Source organism: Lepisma saccharinum, chromosome 6 (genome assembly GCF_977018435.1).
Source record: "Lepisma saccharinum chromosome 6, izLepSacc3.1, whole genome shotgun sequence".
Taxonomy (NCBI): Eukaryota; Metazoa; Arthropoda; class Insecta; order Zygentoma; family Lepismatidae; genus Lepisma; species Lepisma saccharinum.
The window spans coordinates 9,024,507-9,040,880 of NC_139234.1; the positions used below are offsets into that span (position 1 = coordinate 9,024,507).

The window sequence follows — 16,374 nt, forward strand, 5'->3', positions numbered from 1 at the left end:
TATTGTTTCACTAATACAAAGAAAGACATTCTGAGGTGACAAGTTCGAGTCAAGTGACAACCAAATTGTAACTTTCACATGCATTTTCCTGCCAAATTCTGTGGACAAAGAAGAGGAAAGAGGGGAGGTGATCTTCAACCCTGGCCACTTGTTTGACTGTTCCAGGACTAGAGCAGCTGTTTGAGGCCACATCTGTGTTTGCCAAATGGAGCTTCCAGTTGTCTGACAGAAAATATTGCAATTGAATGGCGAAGTAGGAAAAAGTAACTAAATTTCTTGTTTCCACCCCAAACACAATTCCCCCCCAGGGATAAAATTTATCAAGCAGCGAGGGGGATGCAAGTATCCAGAGGGGGGAATTCCCCCTCATCCCCCATACAAATACCACACTGGTTGCACTCTGTGTTCTTAAAAATAAACAAAAGGCTACTAATGCTAGTTACCTTTGTTCTTCTGGCTGAGGTCCTCGATCTCCTTGTGGAGGCTGGCCAGCATCTGCTTGTGCTGCTCCTGCAGGAAGCGGATGTTCTGCTCCAGCTGCACCACTCGCTGCTTAGGGTTCACAGATGGCTTCACTATTTCCTCAGACTTAGAAATGAGCGTGGGGTGCTTTCCCTTCTTTCCCTGGAAGAAGCGTGGCAATCACACATTAATACCACTTGAATACTGTAATGGTTTCACAGTTGTTCAGAATATTTATAACTAGAGCCACATATTTATGGTAAATTAAAGATCAACGTATCAGTACAAAAACTGGGCATATTTCGGGATCAAAAGCAGTATATAAAATGACACATCGGTGTTAAAATGGCAAATAAATCTGTAAACTGGCTTTAAAAATTACACTTATTACACAAAATTAACATTTCACTTTTAATAGCACATTTACTTAGTTATCAGAGTTTGTTCCTGCATAAAGGAGTTTATTTTTGCTTCTCAAATATTTACAGCAGAATTAATTAATTTTCTGTGATTTGCATACCTCACAGGATAATTCAGACCTTGGAAGGTGTCACGTCGGTAAATAAACCCTAAATTTTGTTTTTAAGAGTTTATTTCGCATTTTGCAGTTCATTTCACTTCATTTCGTGACAAAACATGGTAGCAAAATGCACCTCTCACACTTCAAAAACATGAAAAATTAACACTACAATGTGTTATTTCAAATTTCGTGTTTTCGTCAAAAACAAAATCTGCATGCCTCCATTTATAACTGTTAACGTGAGGCTCAACGTTTCGTATTTTATGTGCTGACAACTTTTAGAGCCACAGAGCATTCCTCTTTTCTTTCTAGATTGGTTCTTTTTCCATCATTTTACTTCTTGGGTTAATATCGATAACAAGGATGAATGATGAAATGGATGATGGGACAAGATATCATCCATATTACGAACAGGATTCTAACCTGGGATTTCTGGTTTCATAGACAGAGGCCAGCCATGACAAAATCATTTTCATAATATTCTTAATGCAATATTAGAGATCTGGTTGTTTTCCTTTATGGCCACAATGCAGTGTGAAACAAGTTTAGAATCTGTCAAACAATAATTTCAGGTTTCCCAAAAAGTTTGTTTAAAGTTCACTTTATGCAAAAATAGGCTAATCAGGACTAGACCTACAGTTTTAAAGTGGAATCTGAATCACTGTGCAATGTACCTCCCCTGAGAATCAAACCCAGGATGCCTTGATTATAAGGCAAAAGTATTACTACTAAGCCATCAGAGAGGTGATATTTCAAGTTTGGGTTACGTTAGTCTGTTGTAGTTATCCAAACCTAAACTAACCTTCCAACAGGTTCCAACCTGTCTCATGACATCCTGGCTGCAAGTGGGAATAACAACAACACTTTCTGATGTTTTCATAAAGCCAGAAAGCATCATGTCATTTTCAGTATGGAAAAATATGTTGCAGCTCTTTAAAAGCACCTAGAATGTAAAATTCTGTTCCCTGGCTGTTTCTCTAAAGCCACAACTCGTTCTGGACATTTTTACCCTTTTGCTCATTTTTTATCTTTGGGCTGAACATTAAGAGTAGGCACCCCATTGGAACAATACTGTATATCAATCTACCAGAGTTATACATTAAGATATTCATAAGTTAATGTATGAGATAATCAAAGTAGATATAAAAATATGGCAAAAATAGAAATGTTTACTTTTTGGGAAGAGGATAAAATATGATCAGAATCTCCAAACAACTAAATGGGGCAGGAAAGTGGCAGTGTGATTTTTTAATTTTTTTGGCAATCTCGATCACAGTGCAAATGTTGCAAAAATAATGCAAACTGTACATTCCCTGAGGTGTATTCCATAAGTGGGGATTTTCCTAACAATGTCGCTACATACAGTGACTCTAGGGCTTACTCAGCCTCTAATCATTGGGCACCTGGGGGTTAACAGCAGCCAGAGTGTGGTGCTCTGATCAAGACTGATATAGTGCGTGCAACGCTCAGGAGGAAAGTTTTACTTTTTCCATTACTGTTTGAAAATCACCACTATGAGGATGAATGATGGTTAGGTGACCTACACAGAAACCCCCTGCCCTGGTCAGGATTCAAATGCAGTTACTTCAGTGGAAAGACCATTGAGAAAAAGGGAAAGTTACAATGAAGTGTGAACACCCATGGTCATTGTTAAATGTATCATCCCAGCATTTTCCTGAAATGCCCGACACAAACTGTGGGAAACACCTTTCAGGAAAAGGTAAACTGTGAGATATGAACATTTGTCCTCCGAATGCAATGAAGCACACTGCAATTACACACTTGCACATGAAACTCAGACTTTCTCTTGGGTTCACTCGGTGCACAGGTAGGTTAATAGGGACCAGGTTTACGGTTTAAAGTGTGCCTCTACTGGATTGGATTGGATTGGATTGGTGTTTTAAGTCCACTTTATGCACAGTAAGGCTAATCGGGACTGGACCTACAGTTTAGAGTGGGATCCGAACCACTATGTGCCTCCACCGGGTATCGAACCCGGGACCCCTTGATTACAAGACAACGACGCTACCACTGCGCCATCGGGGAGGCCCCTGTGCCACTACTGGAGATTGAACTCTGAAACCCCTTCATTAAAGGCTGACAGCATTACCACTCTACTATTGCAGAGTCCCAGATAGACTACTAACAACTGTTAAAGTGGGATCTCAGGCACTGAAATGTGCTTCAGTAGGAATCAAACCTGCGACACCCTGATTACATCAATACACAAATATTTCTTTCTGTACAAGCACACTTACCTCTGTATAGCTCACAGGAATCTTAATAACAACTTGTGAAGCCATGATTGTATTACTCCTAGCTGCACGAAACCTTCAATTCTGTTTCATTATTCAAAAAGATGAAAAAAACATTAACGAATTTAAAAAAGGAAGTAAACTGGCAAGTGAAAACTGTTGAAGAACCATCACTAAGAAGTATCCCAAGAGCAAAAAAATGACACAGTTTCGTCTGCACAGACCAGTTCCTCGCTACCACCGGTCTCAGGCCTCTCACTCCCCGAGCACACAGACTCCATCATTAGCATGGCAAGACATGCAATCATGCGATGCTCTGACATGCAACCTGCCGAACCGGTGAGATCCAATGAGGCGTCGTTGCTATTTCACGTCGCTCCTTGAAAAACAAGAAACAAAAGGGGTGTCATTCAGAATGCCTGAGTGTTTCTGAGGGTTCAACGTAACGTGGAACCTCCCCCTTCCCCCTCTTGGCTCTTGAGCCCTCAATCTCACAATTGGAGCTCTTTTCAATGCTCGCATGACTGGCTCACATTGGTATTGATTATTTGCAAGGGTTCACTGCACAGTTCTAATTCTAAGGAATGCCCTAAAAAAAAAAGCTGTTTCCTGATGCTTAACTGAAAGGGAAGTGGCGGTTATATGCAAGACTATTATTAAATAAATATGACTTATTTAAGCCTTACAAAACAAAGAGGCATTCTTATGCAAACTGCTGATTAATTCAAAGCAGTCTTTGCTAATCAAAGTGGGTCATCCTGAAATTATTTATTGTCTGTCTACATAGAAAATGGTGGATTTTTTTAAAAAAAAAATTGCTGGTGTCATCGAATTTTGGCAATATGAATGAGTCCTTATGTAACTCTTGCAGTACAGTGGAATGGAAAATTATTACTACACAAATTATTCATGCTAGTTTTACTCATTTTTCTCTCATACTGTGGTCATATTGTTACTTGCTGGTGCTGCTAGCATCCTAGTGTCAGCCTGACATGATGTGTGGCATGACTTTTGAAACACACTGTAGAATTCTGAGAGATGCAAATATGACTAAAATGCACAATGAAGCAGCAAATTGCAGTTCGATAGTTTTTATGTAAAATTATGGTAATGCACAAAATGCAAAATAAAAAAAGGTTTCTTGTTATAACTGAAAGGAAATAAATTATTATTTTTAACACCATCCTCAGATATCCAAAAAGAAGATGGCTTTTTGGTTAACTTACAAGTCTTGGTTACTGCAGCTGAGTGACTGAAAAGAACAGCTTTTATGTATTTTCCAAGGTGGGTGAACATTGGCAAGTCACTTAAAGCAGTAAACTATACAAGTATATCTTACCGTTATCACTTTAATTATTACTTAGCTGGGTAAACTTATTATAGTTCATCTCATTTTTCCACATGTTGTAGGTGGGAGGGAAGGTATCTATATTTGCTGGTGTACAGGAGCCAGTGATTGTGGCTGTGGTTTAAGGCGAATTATTCTCCTTTCAATTTCACACACACACACTTCTAGTTTGTAATGATCCCATTGCAAGTCACGAGGGTTGTTACAACCCAGAAGTGTCTGTGATTGTACTCAGCCTATATTTTAAAATGAGGGCTTTAACTGTTATTTTAGAGGGCATAACTTAAATGTAACATTACAATTTTTTTGTTACATAGAATTTAGTCCCTTTATTGGCAATATAAATATTGTTTGTGCTATTATGTGACCCTATGTGCTGTTAGGGTCTTCAGGTGGTTATTATATAGGCTTTAGATCAGGGGTAGAGAAGGTTTTTCGGAGGCAAGACATACATAAATGGTTGTTTGAAGTGTTTTCAAATAACTAAAAAAATCTTCAAAGCAATGGCTCCAATTTAAAGAAATGCCATCTTAATGTTTTTCTTCTTACATACACCTGTTCTATCAAATTAGGGTTTACAAAAAAAGTTAAAAATCCATATCCACTACAAGTTTGAAAATCAAGCAGCGCCTGAAGTGAAAAATGTTAGCTGGAGGGATGCTCACAGTGAGACAGCTGGGGGGATGCTTTGTCAAAATTTTGCTAGCTGAGATAATACTATTCCCCTACACCCCCTCACTTCGAGCACTGATCATATGTAATTCACACACTTTTCCAGATTTGAGAAATTTAAAGAAATTCCCTGACTTTTTCAGCTTTTCTTCTTGGTCAGTGGGAACCAAGATTAGACAGCAAATTTATTCTTTACTAAACCAATCACTCATGCAGAAAGTAAGACAAATAATAAAATATACATTAATGGAAACTGTGCACTATGTACAGAGTTATTTTGTACTATTATCCCACGGTTTTATAACTGACCTGACAACTGAATGTTATAATTTATTTCTATATACTGTATATGGAACACACTGCCTATAAATAGCATTTACTATTAGCTGTACCATTGTGCATGTTGAAGGAAAATTGTAAATTCCTCCGCCATATGATTTAGATAATATCCATGGCCTCATAGGAAGAAGGATACACAGTTCCTGAATATAGACGGGTTTTTACATTTTGATTGTTGCAAAATATACAAGTATTATTATAATAAGTATTATGTTGCTTGGGGACAAATATTCAACAATGTTTTCTTGGTCAATGTAAGAGATTGTTACAAGTGCCAAAAACCATACAACTTCAGTTTGTGTGCTATGTCGGAAGTTTGCAATCTTGGACTGTGTTCAGCTGCAAAAGTTTTCGGATGTTGATTGTGTAATCCGGGTTAATTTTGTAGTTATTTAGCATCCGGCTCTTGAAAGTTATTCGAAGTGATTTGACATTTGGCTTTATCAATTTAGTGTATAGTTTTGTAAAAAGAAGGACATAGTGTTGCATACAACAAACTGACTTATCTGAATGACTCGAACCAATACAATGGGGAAAGAAGCAACACACTGTGCTGCTGACACCCTAATAGCTTTAAGTTCTAGTGAACCTTCGGTGTTCCTCCACAACAATACATCATTAATATTTGATCAGGATGCCAACATGACAGATGTGAGGGAAGAACGTGCACAAAAGAGATCGGCGGATGATTATGAAACTACCCAACCAGGCAAGGTGATCCCATCGGACGATCACGAAAGTTCCCAATCGCATCAATACATGTATGACACCTCACAAGCAGGACCATATATAGTTCTATTAGAAGGCATAGGAGGAAACATAGGAAAGTTATTTGAGGGCAGTCTTGCAAACAAATTTTGCAAATCGGGGAATAGACGTTGAATTGAGTGAACAATGTGGAAAAATCGAACACGGGTGACTTTCCCAAGTGCAACAGCTGCAAATGCATTCACTCAAAAGGAAATGTATCCTAAAGATCTATAGGTGTGTGCAAGAATCCCTCAATCTCTAGTGCAGCGTGACGGCCTCATATTCGGAATTGATTTAGAAATCAGTATTCAGGATATCATGAATGGTGTTCAATCTGCAATTCAAGTTATCAGCGCGAAAGAAAAATGCAAAAGAAAACCTGGAACAATAAGGATACTTTTGATTTGAGAGACACAAAACGTATCTGCATAACCTTTCAGGGCAGAAAATAATAGGCAATAGTGTCATCTATGAAGTCCGTCCATGCACGAGATCAGATATACAATGTCAGATTTGCACACCAGAGTAAGAACCAATTTGTGTCACTTGTGGCAAAGAAAAACACAGTGATTCGTGCACTGAAGACCCTTCTTGTGTCCTCTGTCGAGGTAGTCATATAGCGACATCCTGTGATTGCCCACAAAGAAAAACAGAACAGCAAATACAGAGGCGGATGGCAGAGAAGAATATACTTTGAAGCAAAGGCAAAAAATCTGGGTACATGCAAACCACCTTTGACCGGACGAGATATGTTAGCACCTTTATTAATAGCAAAAAATATCCTACCACTTCCCTCACACGCTGAAGTCATCCAACGCCCAATAGTATGATCAACATTGCCTGCGACAAAGATAGAATTAACAACTCAAAAAAATAGTCCCGTGCTCGCAACCCTTAGTAAAAAAAACAACAGAAAAAACACACAAGTGAGTGCTATCATGGATTGATTGCATTCTCATAGAAGGAAAACATTGACACAAGATACGCCAAAACCAATCAAAGAATTATACTAAGATTCTTCCTCAATTAGCAGTATTTCTGACAACGAAGTGAATACACAATCACCCCCTATTGAAAGAAATGCACCCCCAGTCAGGATATAACAATGAGCAACAATTGCAAGAACACTGTTCATGAAATACACAAATAATTTCACAACCACCGGAAAACCTTCAGGCATTGTATAAATCCCTAATGCAAACTTTACCAGAGTCGTGGTCAACACTGATTAAATATACCAGAACTAAAAAGTACTCCTAACTTCTTAAATCCAGATACATAAAAATCCTTTGTTATAGGAAATGGAATTTTTAATTCAATGGAATGTAAAACAGCTTCTCTGCACGTAAAATACACATAAACAAATTTATTGAGGAATCCCATCCTTTAATTCTCTGCCTGCAAGAGACTAAAGGGACACAACATGAAAATTACAATATGAAATATAATAATAACCCATTTCAAGATAAAGATAAGAGGTGTGAGCATCCACTTACATGAGAGTGTAGCTCACCAAATACTCTTTTCATATCCAATAATAAATATAGCAAATAAATACCATCTTGCAATAATAGGAGTTCGCATAAAAATAAAAAAAATATTTATTTCAGTGTCATACATTTTTACATACCCTCACATCCCTCATCTCAAAAAATACAAATGCAAGACTTTCAAGATATTTTAAACAATATTCCAGGTCCCTATATTTGTGTAGGAGATTTTAACGGACATCATCGAATGTGGGGCAATACACGTTCGGATCGGTTAGGTAATAATTTAGTGGATTGGATAGAACATAATCATAACATAACATATAAACATAACTGACAACACATATTCCTGATCCAGGAATAATCTTTCGGTGATAGATCTATCCTTAGTGTCTGATATAATTTTTCCCCAACTTACCTGTGGCATCCCCGATGGCGCAGTGATAGCGTCGTCGCCTTGTAATCAAGGGGTCCCGGGTTCGATATCCGGTGGAGGCACATAGTGGTTCGGATCCCACTTTAAACTGTAGGTCCAGTCCCGATTAGCCTTACTGTGCATAAAGTGGACTTAAAACACTAAATCAACCAACCAACCCAACTTACCTGGTCTGTTGATGAGGACATGCTGGAAAGTGATCACTTTCCGATACATGTCCAAGGAAGCTTTATGTACAATTCACCTGTCTTTCGCAACACCCCACTACTTCAACGATGGAAAACAAATCTTGTTGACTGGTCACTTTATTCCACAATCCTGAATTCCTTAATTTTATCAGAAAATTTGCTGCATAATACTGACATCACATACTCATACTGAATATTGTTGGTACATGTGCAAAAGGACAAAATCCATGTATATTCCCCCAATTATATTGGTGGTTACCAGAATGTGAAACAGCTAAACAAAATCGCAAATGTACTGAGAAAATATTTGCTTGCAGACCCACAATTACAAACAAAATAGCCTGGAAGAAAAGTCAAGCAACCTCCTCGGATTCCACAGGATGCATTTACAAAAGATTTTCCAGCCGTGACAGCCACAGAATTACATAATATACTCTTAGGAGTAAAATATTCAGCACCAGGTATGGATGACATTCCATACCAAGCAATAAAGAACTTGCCTAAAAGGGGATTAGAAATTTTATTATCCATATACTTGGGGTAGAATACCTTCAGAATGGAAAACACAAATAATTTTTCCTATTTTAAAGCCGAACATAACTCCTTACAAAAAAGCCTCATGTGGACGTTAGTAGTCAAGATGATATTGCAATTCTCAATGCTGGAACACAAAATAATTTTGTTACTAGTTCCTACTGTTATAGTCTAGTTATCGATGTGGAAAAAGCCTAAGACTTTGTTCCACTGATGCAACTTTGACATTTGTTAGAAAAATTAAATTCGTCTCCTATGATTCCCAGAATAATCTGGAATCTATATGCAGATCACAAAAATTTTGTCTGGTTTCATAATTCTATCCAGGAACCTAGACAAACTACTACAGGTCTTTCACAAGGAGCTCCACTCAGTCCTATGTTATTTAATATATATACACAGGCCATACACAATGAACAACTAAAGGATTTTGAAATTATTCAATATGCAGACGATTTCTGTTTTTATAAAATTATAACAGAAGCAACACAGGGAATAATAGCCATGACACGATTAATAAATAAGCTACAGGAATGATTTTATCAAGTAGGATTGTCGTTCAACCTTAGCAAATCTCAAGTTATCGTTTTTAATTCAAAATGTATATTCCCCCAATTATATTGGTGGTCACCAGAATGTGAAACAGCTACACAAAATCGCAAATGTACTGAGAAAATATTTGCTTGCAGACCCACAATTACAAACAAAATAGCCTGGAAGAAAAGTCCTATGTTTTTTAATATATATACACAGGCCATACACAATGAACAACTAGAGGATTTTGAAATTATTCAATATGCAGACGATTTCTGTTTTTATAAAATTATCCCAGAAGCAACACAGGGAATAATAGCCATGACACGATTAATAAATAAGCTACAGGAATGATTTTATCAAGTAGGATTGTCGTTCAACCTTAGCAAATCTCAAGTTATCGTTTTTAATTCAAAATGTGTTTCCAAACAATATTAACCATATTTCCAACACCCTACATGTAAATATCTAGGAATACATTTTGATCGTAGAAACAATTGGACCCCACATATAAATTATTTAATAAATAAAGGAGAATTTATCTTAAGATATCCTTCATGGTTTGGCAACCATTAAATGGGGCAGTCATCCCACTATCATATTACTATTTTAGAAACTGCTTTCGCTCCTTGTTTGATTATGCGTCTTTCAGTTATGGTGGAGCATCCCCAAAATTGTTACAAAAAATAGATGTACTACAACGTAAAGCATTAAGAGTCTGCCCAGGATTAATGAATTCGAGCCCAAATGTTAGTGTTTATTTCCTCCATTGTTATTGCATAGATCCTGATGCTTACCAACAATCTTTCACATATCATTTACCTCCAGTATACAAATTATATTTCCCTATATTTGCCTAGGCTAATGTCCATCTTTCAGATCATGGTCATCATGCTCAATATACAGAAATATGGCCAGAGTCAATTTTTATTTATACCGATGGCTCCAAAAATATTCAGGATGTGGGTTGTGCATTCTATGTCCCGGAAGTGAAACATCATGCACTATTTAGACTAGCATCAGACACTACCATATTTACAGCAGAATGCTATGTGATCTACCGTGCCTTAATTTATGCAATGCCACATAACTACAATAAAATATTCATCCTTACAGATGCATTGAGTGTTTTACAGGCCTTAACATCCTACCCCCAACAATGCCATCAACCTATTTTCATTATATTGATTTTAGAATTAACCCAACAAGCACAATCCAAAAATGTACCTGTTCAATTTACATATGTCAAAGCACATCTGTTCCCAAAGTTCAAGGTCTGAAAGGTATTGAAAATTACAGGCCCATTGCCATAATTTACTCTTTAGGGAAGATATTCGAAAATATAATACATAAGTATAGCAGTTTTCAAGCCAAATTTCTAATAAATGAACATCAACATGGTTTTATAAAGAACAAGTCCACAACAACCAATTTAAGTGATATCACAGATTTCATAACTCACGTCATTTTTGAACAGGAGTCAGGTTAATGTCTTGTATTTGGATATAGGAAAGGCCTTCGACTCTGTACATCATGAGATATTATTATATAAACTTGATAAACTGGGATTTTCTGATAGTTATTGCAAATGGTTTAAAAACTACCTCTTGGACAGAACATTTAAAGTTAAAATTAACAATTGTTATTCAGAAATTGCCAACATGAAGAGTGGTGTGCCGCAAGGGTCATTCCTAGGACCACTATTGTTCTTGCTCATCATAAATGATACAGAACATTCTGTCTCAAGTAGCAATCTCCTATTTATATGCATACGATACCAAGGTGTACAAAGAAATAAATACTATTAATGATTGTTATTTGTAAATTTGTAAGGTATACTAGGGAAACGCAATACACAGTCTATAATTACAAGGTTAACAATGTATGAACAGAATGTAGACAATATCAAAGATTTAGGTGTTATATATGACACTAAGCTTACATTTAAGCCACACATAAATATGATATAAATATTAAAAAAGCAAGATCAATTATGGGAAACCTAATACGAAAATGGAAAGCAGGCAGTAATTTGGAACATTTCATCTTCATGTATTCCATCATGGTTAGGCCGTCCTTAGAATATGCTTGTCAAATATGGCATCCGTTAAATTTCAAAAGTGACAGATACATCGCTAATTGAAAATGTTCAATGTACGTTTTGTAGATTTATGCAGTGATCGGAACGCTACATTTTAAAAGTAGCTTCGCTACAGCTACAGCTACTCTTCCAAAATGTAGCTTAGCTACAGCTACATTTACCAAAAAGTAGCTTAGCTACAGCTACATTTACCAAAAAGTAGCTCGCTACGCTACTCCTGTTCGCTACTCGCTACTTCGCTACTTTTTGCGCTACTTCTGCATAAAAAAAATGAAAACAACAATATGGGTATTAAAAAAATCCCCTACTACTGGTAAATAGATTCTGGTATTTATTATCATGATTCCAGTCATTCAATAATTTTGATAGCAATGTTACTTCAGTTACTTATTTTTACAATAGTTTTTGAGAATACCATACCTATGCAAGTGGCATATCAATTCAAATTTTGATATATGAATATTGCAATTAGGGTGTTACCCAAATTAATTATTACAACTATACACAAATAAAATTTGGTAGGATTACGTATTTATGTTCACATCAACATAGTTTTCTTGAGAATAAATATTTCATTTTTTATAGACTGATATGAAGTCAGCATTTTGAATGAAAAGTACCTGGAGCCCTTTGACTACAAAAGGGCCCCAGGTTTGATACCCAGTGGAGGCACATAGTTCTTAGGATCCAGTCTCGATCAGCTTATCTATGCATAAAATGGACTCAAAACAAAAACTAGGAAAGATGCCAAGTTGGGAGGATGAGGTCCTCCTGCTCCTCCATTCCCCACACTGCTCATCATTCATCATTCTTCCTCGTTCTCACAATTAGCCGAAAGTGGCAGAAAGCGACTATAGGTAAGAGAATAATTAAATAAACCATTTATCCTCATTGTCATGATTGAGAGAAGTGGAAGAATAGATGTGGAGGTAAACAGAAGAGGACAAATGAATGGTGGTGGACTATATCAAAGCGTTCGAAGAATAATATGGAATAGGGATGTACCTATGAAATGCAAGAAGGTAATATGTAACATACTATGTGCCAATAATTACGTATGGAGCAGAGACTTGGACAATGACATAGAGAGACAAAGAAAAGATGCAGGCAGTGGAGATTAAATTTCTAAGGAGTCTTTTGAGGAAGACTAGAAGGGATAGAATAAGGAATGAGGAGATCCGACAGACAGTGGGTGTAGTGAAGCTTCAGGACAGAATAGATCAGGCACAGATGAGATGTTTCGGACACATGAAGAGGATGGATGCAGAAAGACTGCCAGTAAGAGCTTACAATGCACAAGGAGTGGGAATAAGGCCAAGGGGGAGACCAAGATGTCGGTGGAAAGAGCAGATAGTGGAGAGTGTTAGGAGACAAGATTGGAACACCTTGGAAAGAGAGGAGTTGTGAAAGATCAGGAACAAATGGAGAGGCTTGACTTCTATGCCGACCCAGCCAGAGGCAGGAAACGGCAAAGGATGATGATGATGATGTCATGATTAGCAAAAGTTACAGAAAAGTAACGCAAAAGTAGGAGAAATGCATAAATTTGAAAACTATGTATATTAAGTAAAGAAAATTGTCGTTTCTGCAGGAAAGTCAATAACTTGTACATACTTTTTGCAATATGATAAAATTATTGAGGAAACTGTCGTATAAACCTGAGTGTTCTAAACGTATTGTAATTTTAAAATTTGTGAACAAATACTATCGCAAAAATAATTGTAATCCCAGAAACTCTATCAGTCTTGTAACAATAATTTATTGCTGGTGAGATCCTATATACTGACGATGATCAATGCTGTTAACGTACCGAGCCATTTATTGCTGGCACTATTCCCTTGTCAGTGCAGTGGATATTCCATTGCTCGTTTTTGCACTGCAAGTTGTGTCTTACACAGCAATTAATGACATTTTGGTGTGACGCAAACGAGGCACTTTTTTCCAGTGGTGCAGCAAACAAGGCAAAATAGCTGTTAGCAGGAATATATTCATATGTGTCAGTTAGTTATCTGGATACCTGCATTCTTCAGATACTAATTAATAAATTACGCAGATATCTATAATCTAAAATCTAGATAATGTGTATCTCCATGTAATAGACTGTCTTTATGAACCTCCTGCAAAATTAAGGGTGATTGTCGATTTTTTCTGACGCTGTTGCCACGTTCAAAATTCACCTCAAAATGCAGAGAAAAAATGTAGCTGCAGTGAAATTTTCGCTACAACTACAGGAATTTTGTAGCTTCGCTACCGCTACAAATTTTGTAGCTAGCTACAAGTAGCTCCCTACTTCTGACCACTGGATTTATGTATAATAATTTTAAAATGTATCATGTATATTATGAATACAGTAATCTAAGTAAAAAACTTAAATTATGTAACCTTGAATGTAATAGAAATATATTCTGTCATCGGTTTATAGAAAGTATCTTAGCAGGTAAAACAAATCTGGAAAAATTATGCGTGAAAGTGCATTATGACACCAGAAGACATCATAATGTAATTGCAACTACAGTCTTGAAATTCAACACTTGGATGGACAAATTGGTATCGTTAGTACACACAAATGTCCCAATCTATGGAAATGAAATTCAACAATAATGTAGGCTATTTTAAGAACAATTATGTTTTAACTTTTATACATCACTTTTTTTAATGTCTGATTGATATATTGAATGTATATTATTACAACCCACTTTTATGTAACTAACTCTGTAAAATAGTTTTATGCATATATGTTAAACACATGGTGTTGTATAAGGGTGAATCTGTTAACAACACTTAAATAAATACATTTCAATTTCAATCACATTAACCAAAGTAATAAAATGGTAGATATGTATGATAAACATGCTAGGGATTTACCGCAAATATCATTAAACATACTTCCTTATACAGATCTACTACCTAGAGTAAAAAATAGAATCAAGGATCATTGGAAAGTTGCATCATTGGTGCAAGGAACAATTATGATAATAGGCCATACATACAGATGGCTTGCGGAATTTAATACAAGAAATCCATGGTTCCACAAATACATCCTTCCAAGACTGGTTGTAGTTTCTATTAATAGATTACGTACTGGATTACGCACTTAGCAAAAATAGGCATTACACAACATCAAAACTGTACATGACCACCCCGATGCCGTACACTTAATTTTGGAATGCGTACAATTTTCACAACAAAGAGATATTTATTACACAAATGTTTAATACGCTTAAAAATTCCATTTCCTATTTCACTACCTTCCCTTTAATCTGATTTATCACAGTCACTTATTTGGATTTTATATGGATATGCACGTATGTCAACTTGTAATATAAAGAGAACATATTGTGCAAAAGTGCAAGAATCATATTTTATTTCCAAAATAGTGTAGTATCTCTCATGAATTCATTGACTTTACACAAGAAGAGTGAAAACTAATTTCAGTGATTTTATACAAGGAACAAGAACATTGGCCAAAGTCGACAGCCTTTTGTTTGACAGGGTCAAAGAAAAAGAGCCATCCAATTTACTAGGGTAAAAGCATGTATTGATATTGCAGGCAATTCACATGATGATGCATGTGCAAAGAAAGCAGCGTATCTTCCAAATATTAGAGTTATCCTTGTCAGGGTGGCTACAGATGAGCAGAAATGAAATTTCATAACTTTTCCACATTTTCTAAGACAAATTTTGCATTTTATCCTTACAATTATACACTAAATGGAAACAACAAAATCACATAGCTTCCAGGTATAGATTGCATTACGTACCTATCTTAGTTTACAAGAAATTGACTTCATTTCTCAATGATTTATATTCAAACTGGAAAATAGTGAATTTAAAAATTATTACAATTCACAAACTGGAGACAGATTGTTACATACGCAGGGAGTTCTAAATTAAATATTTGCAACAATATGATTATTTCTAAAGTTACAACTAAGTGAGTTTAGAGTAAATTAGTTGTTTTTAAGAAGCGTCATTAACAAAAAAAAGAAATTTTGTAAATTCTCAATCTTCATAGCCTTTGTTGTTATTATATATTGATATTTCCAATGAGGTTTGAGATTTCTAAGTTTGTGTTATTGAAACCCTCTAATTGAAAAAAACCATAACTCCACTCATTTTTCGATGCAATAACGTTTGTATCCTACTTCTCTTTTCTCTGTAAAGCAAACAATTTAACCCCTGCACACATGAGCAAGATTTTGGAAGTGTGGATTTGCAGCTTTTCAATGCACACATAAGACACAGTGCCAGTTTCCAAACATTGCAGCCAAAATTCGAAAGCTGTCTCTGGATTTTCAGATACACTCCTGTTCACATAAAGGGGAATATTTTATGTTTGACGTTAAAAGTATGTGCCACTTTATTGGAACAGGAGTGTACATTTAAACTGGAAACTTTGGAAGAACATGAAAAATCCTATCCACACAAAGTGTTAGAAGGCTGACAGTAACAAAGAAGAATCCTGCCTGTGCTCCTTTAGCAAAATGCATTTAAAAAAATTGAAGCTAATATGCTGCAACATATGAATGCACTTTCCATGACATCATATATTGCCAAAAATAACAGACCCTACACTGACTTCAATGGTTTGGCTGAATTGTTAACACTGCAGTGGTCATGCGAATCACAACACTAATCCACTTGTTTATATTTGCATACTACTGCTGTTTGGCAACATTGTTGACCTTTGCTCTCAATGTACCTTCCTGGAACAGTACAGGAACTCTGTTCATTCAGAATTTATG

At 36.2% G+C, this 16,374-nt stretch overlaps 1 protein-coding gene across 3 annotated transcripts in view; it reads right to left on the reverse strand.

Moving 5' to 3' along the window:
• Window positions 1–16,374, reverse strand: part of LOC145988542 (uncharacterized) — a 64,618-nt gene that overhangs the window by 35,756 nt on the left and 12,488 nt on the right. For 2 of the 3 annotated variants that reach the window (XM_083123458.1, XM_083123457.1), the window contains exon 3: window positions 444–624. In XM_083123458.1, coding sequence (XP_082979584.1) covers window positions 444–624 — 181 coding nt within the window. Of the gene's footprint in view, window positions 1–443; window positions 625–3,240; window positions 3,617–5,649; window positions 5,780–16,374 lie in introns of those variants that run through there. The other variant, XM_083123459.1, reaches the window with a different exon arrangement.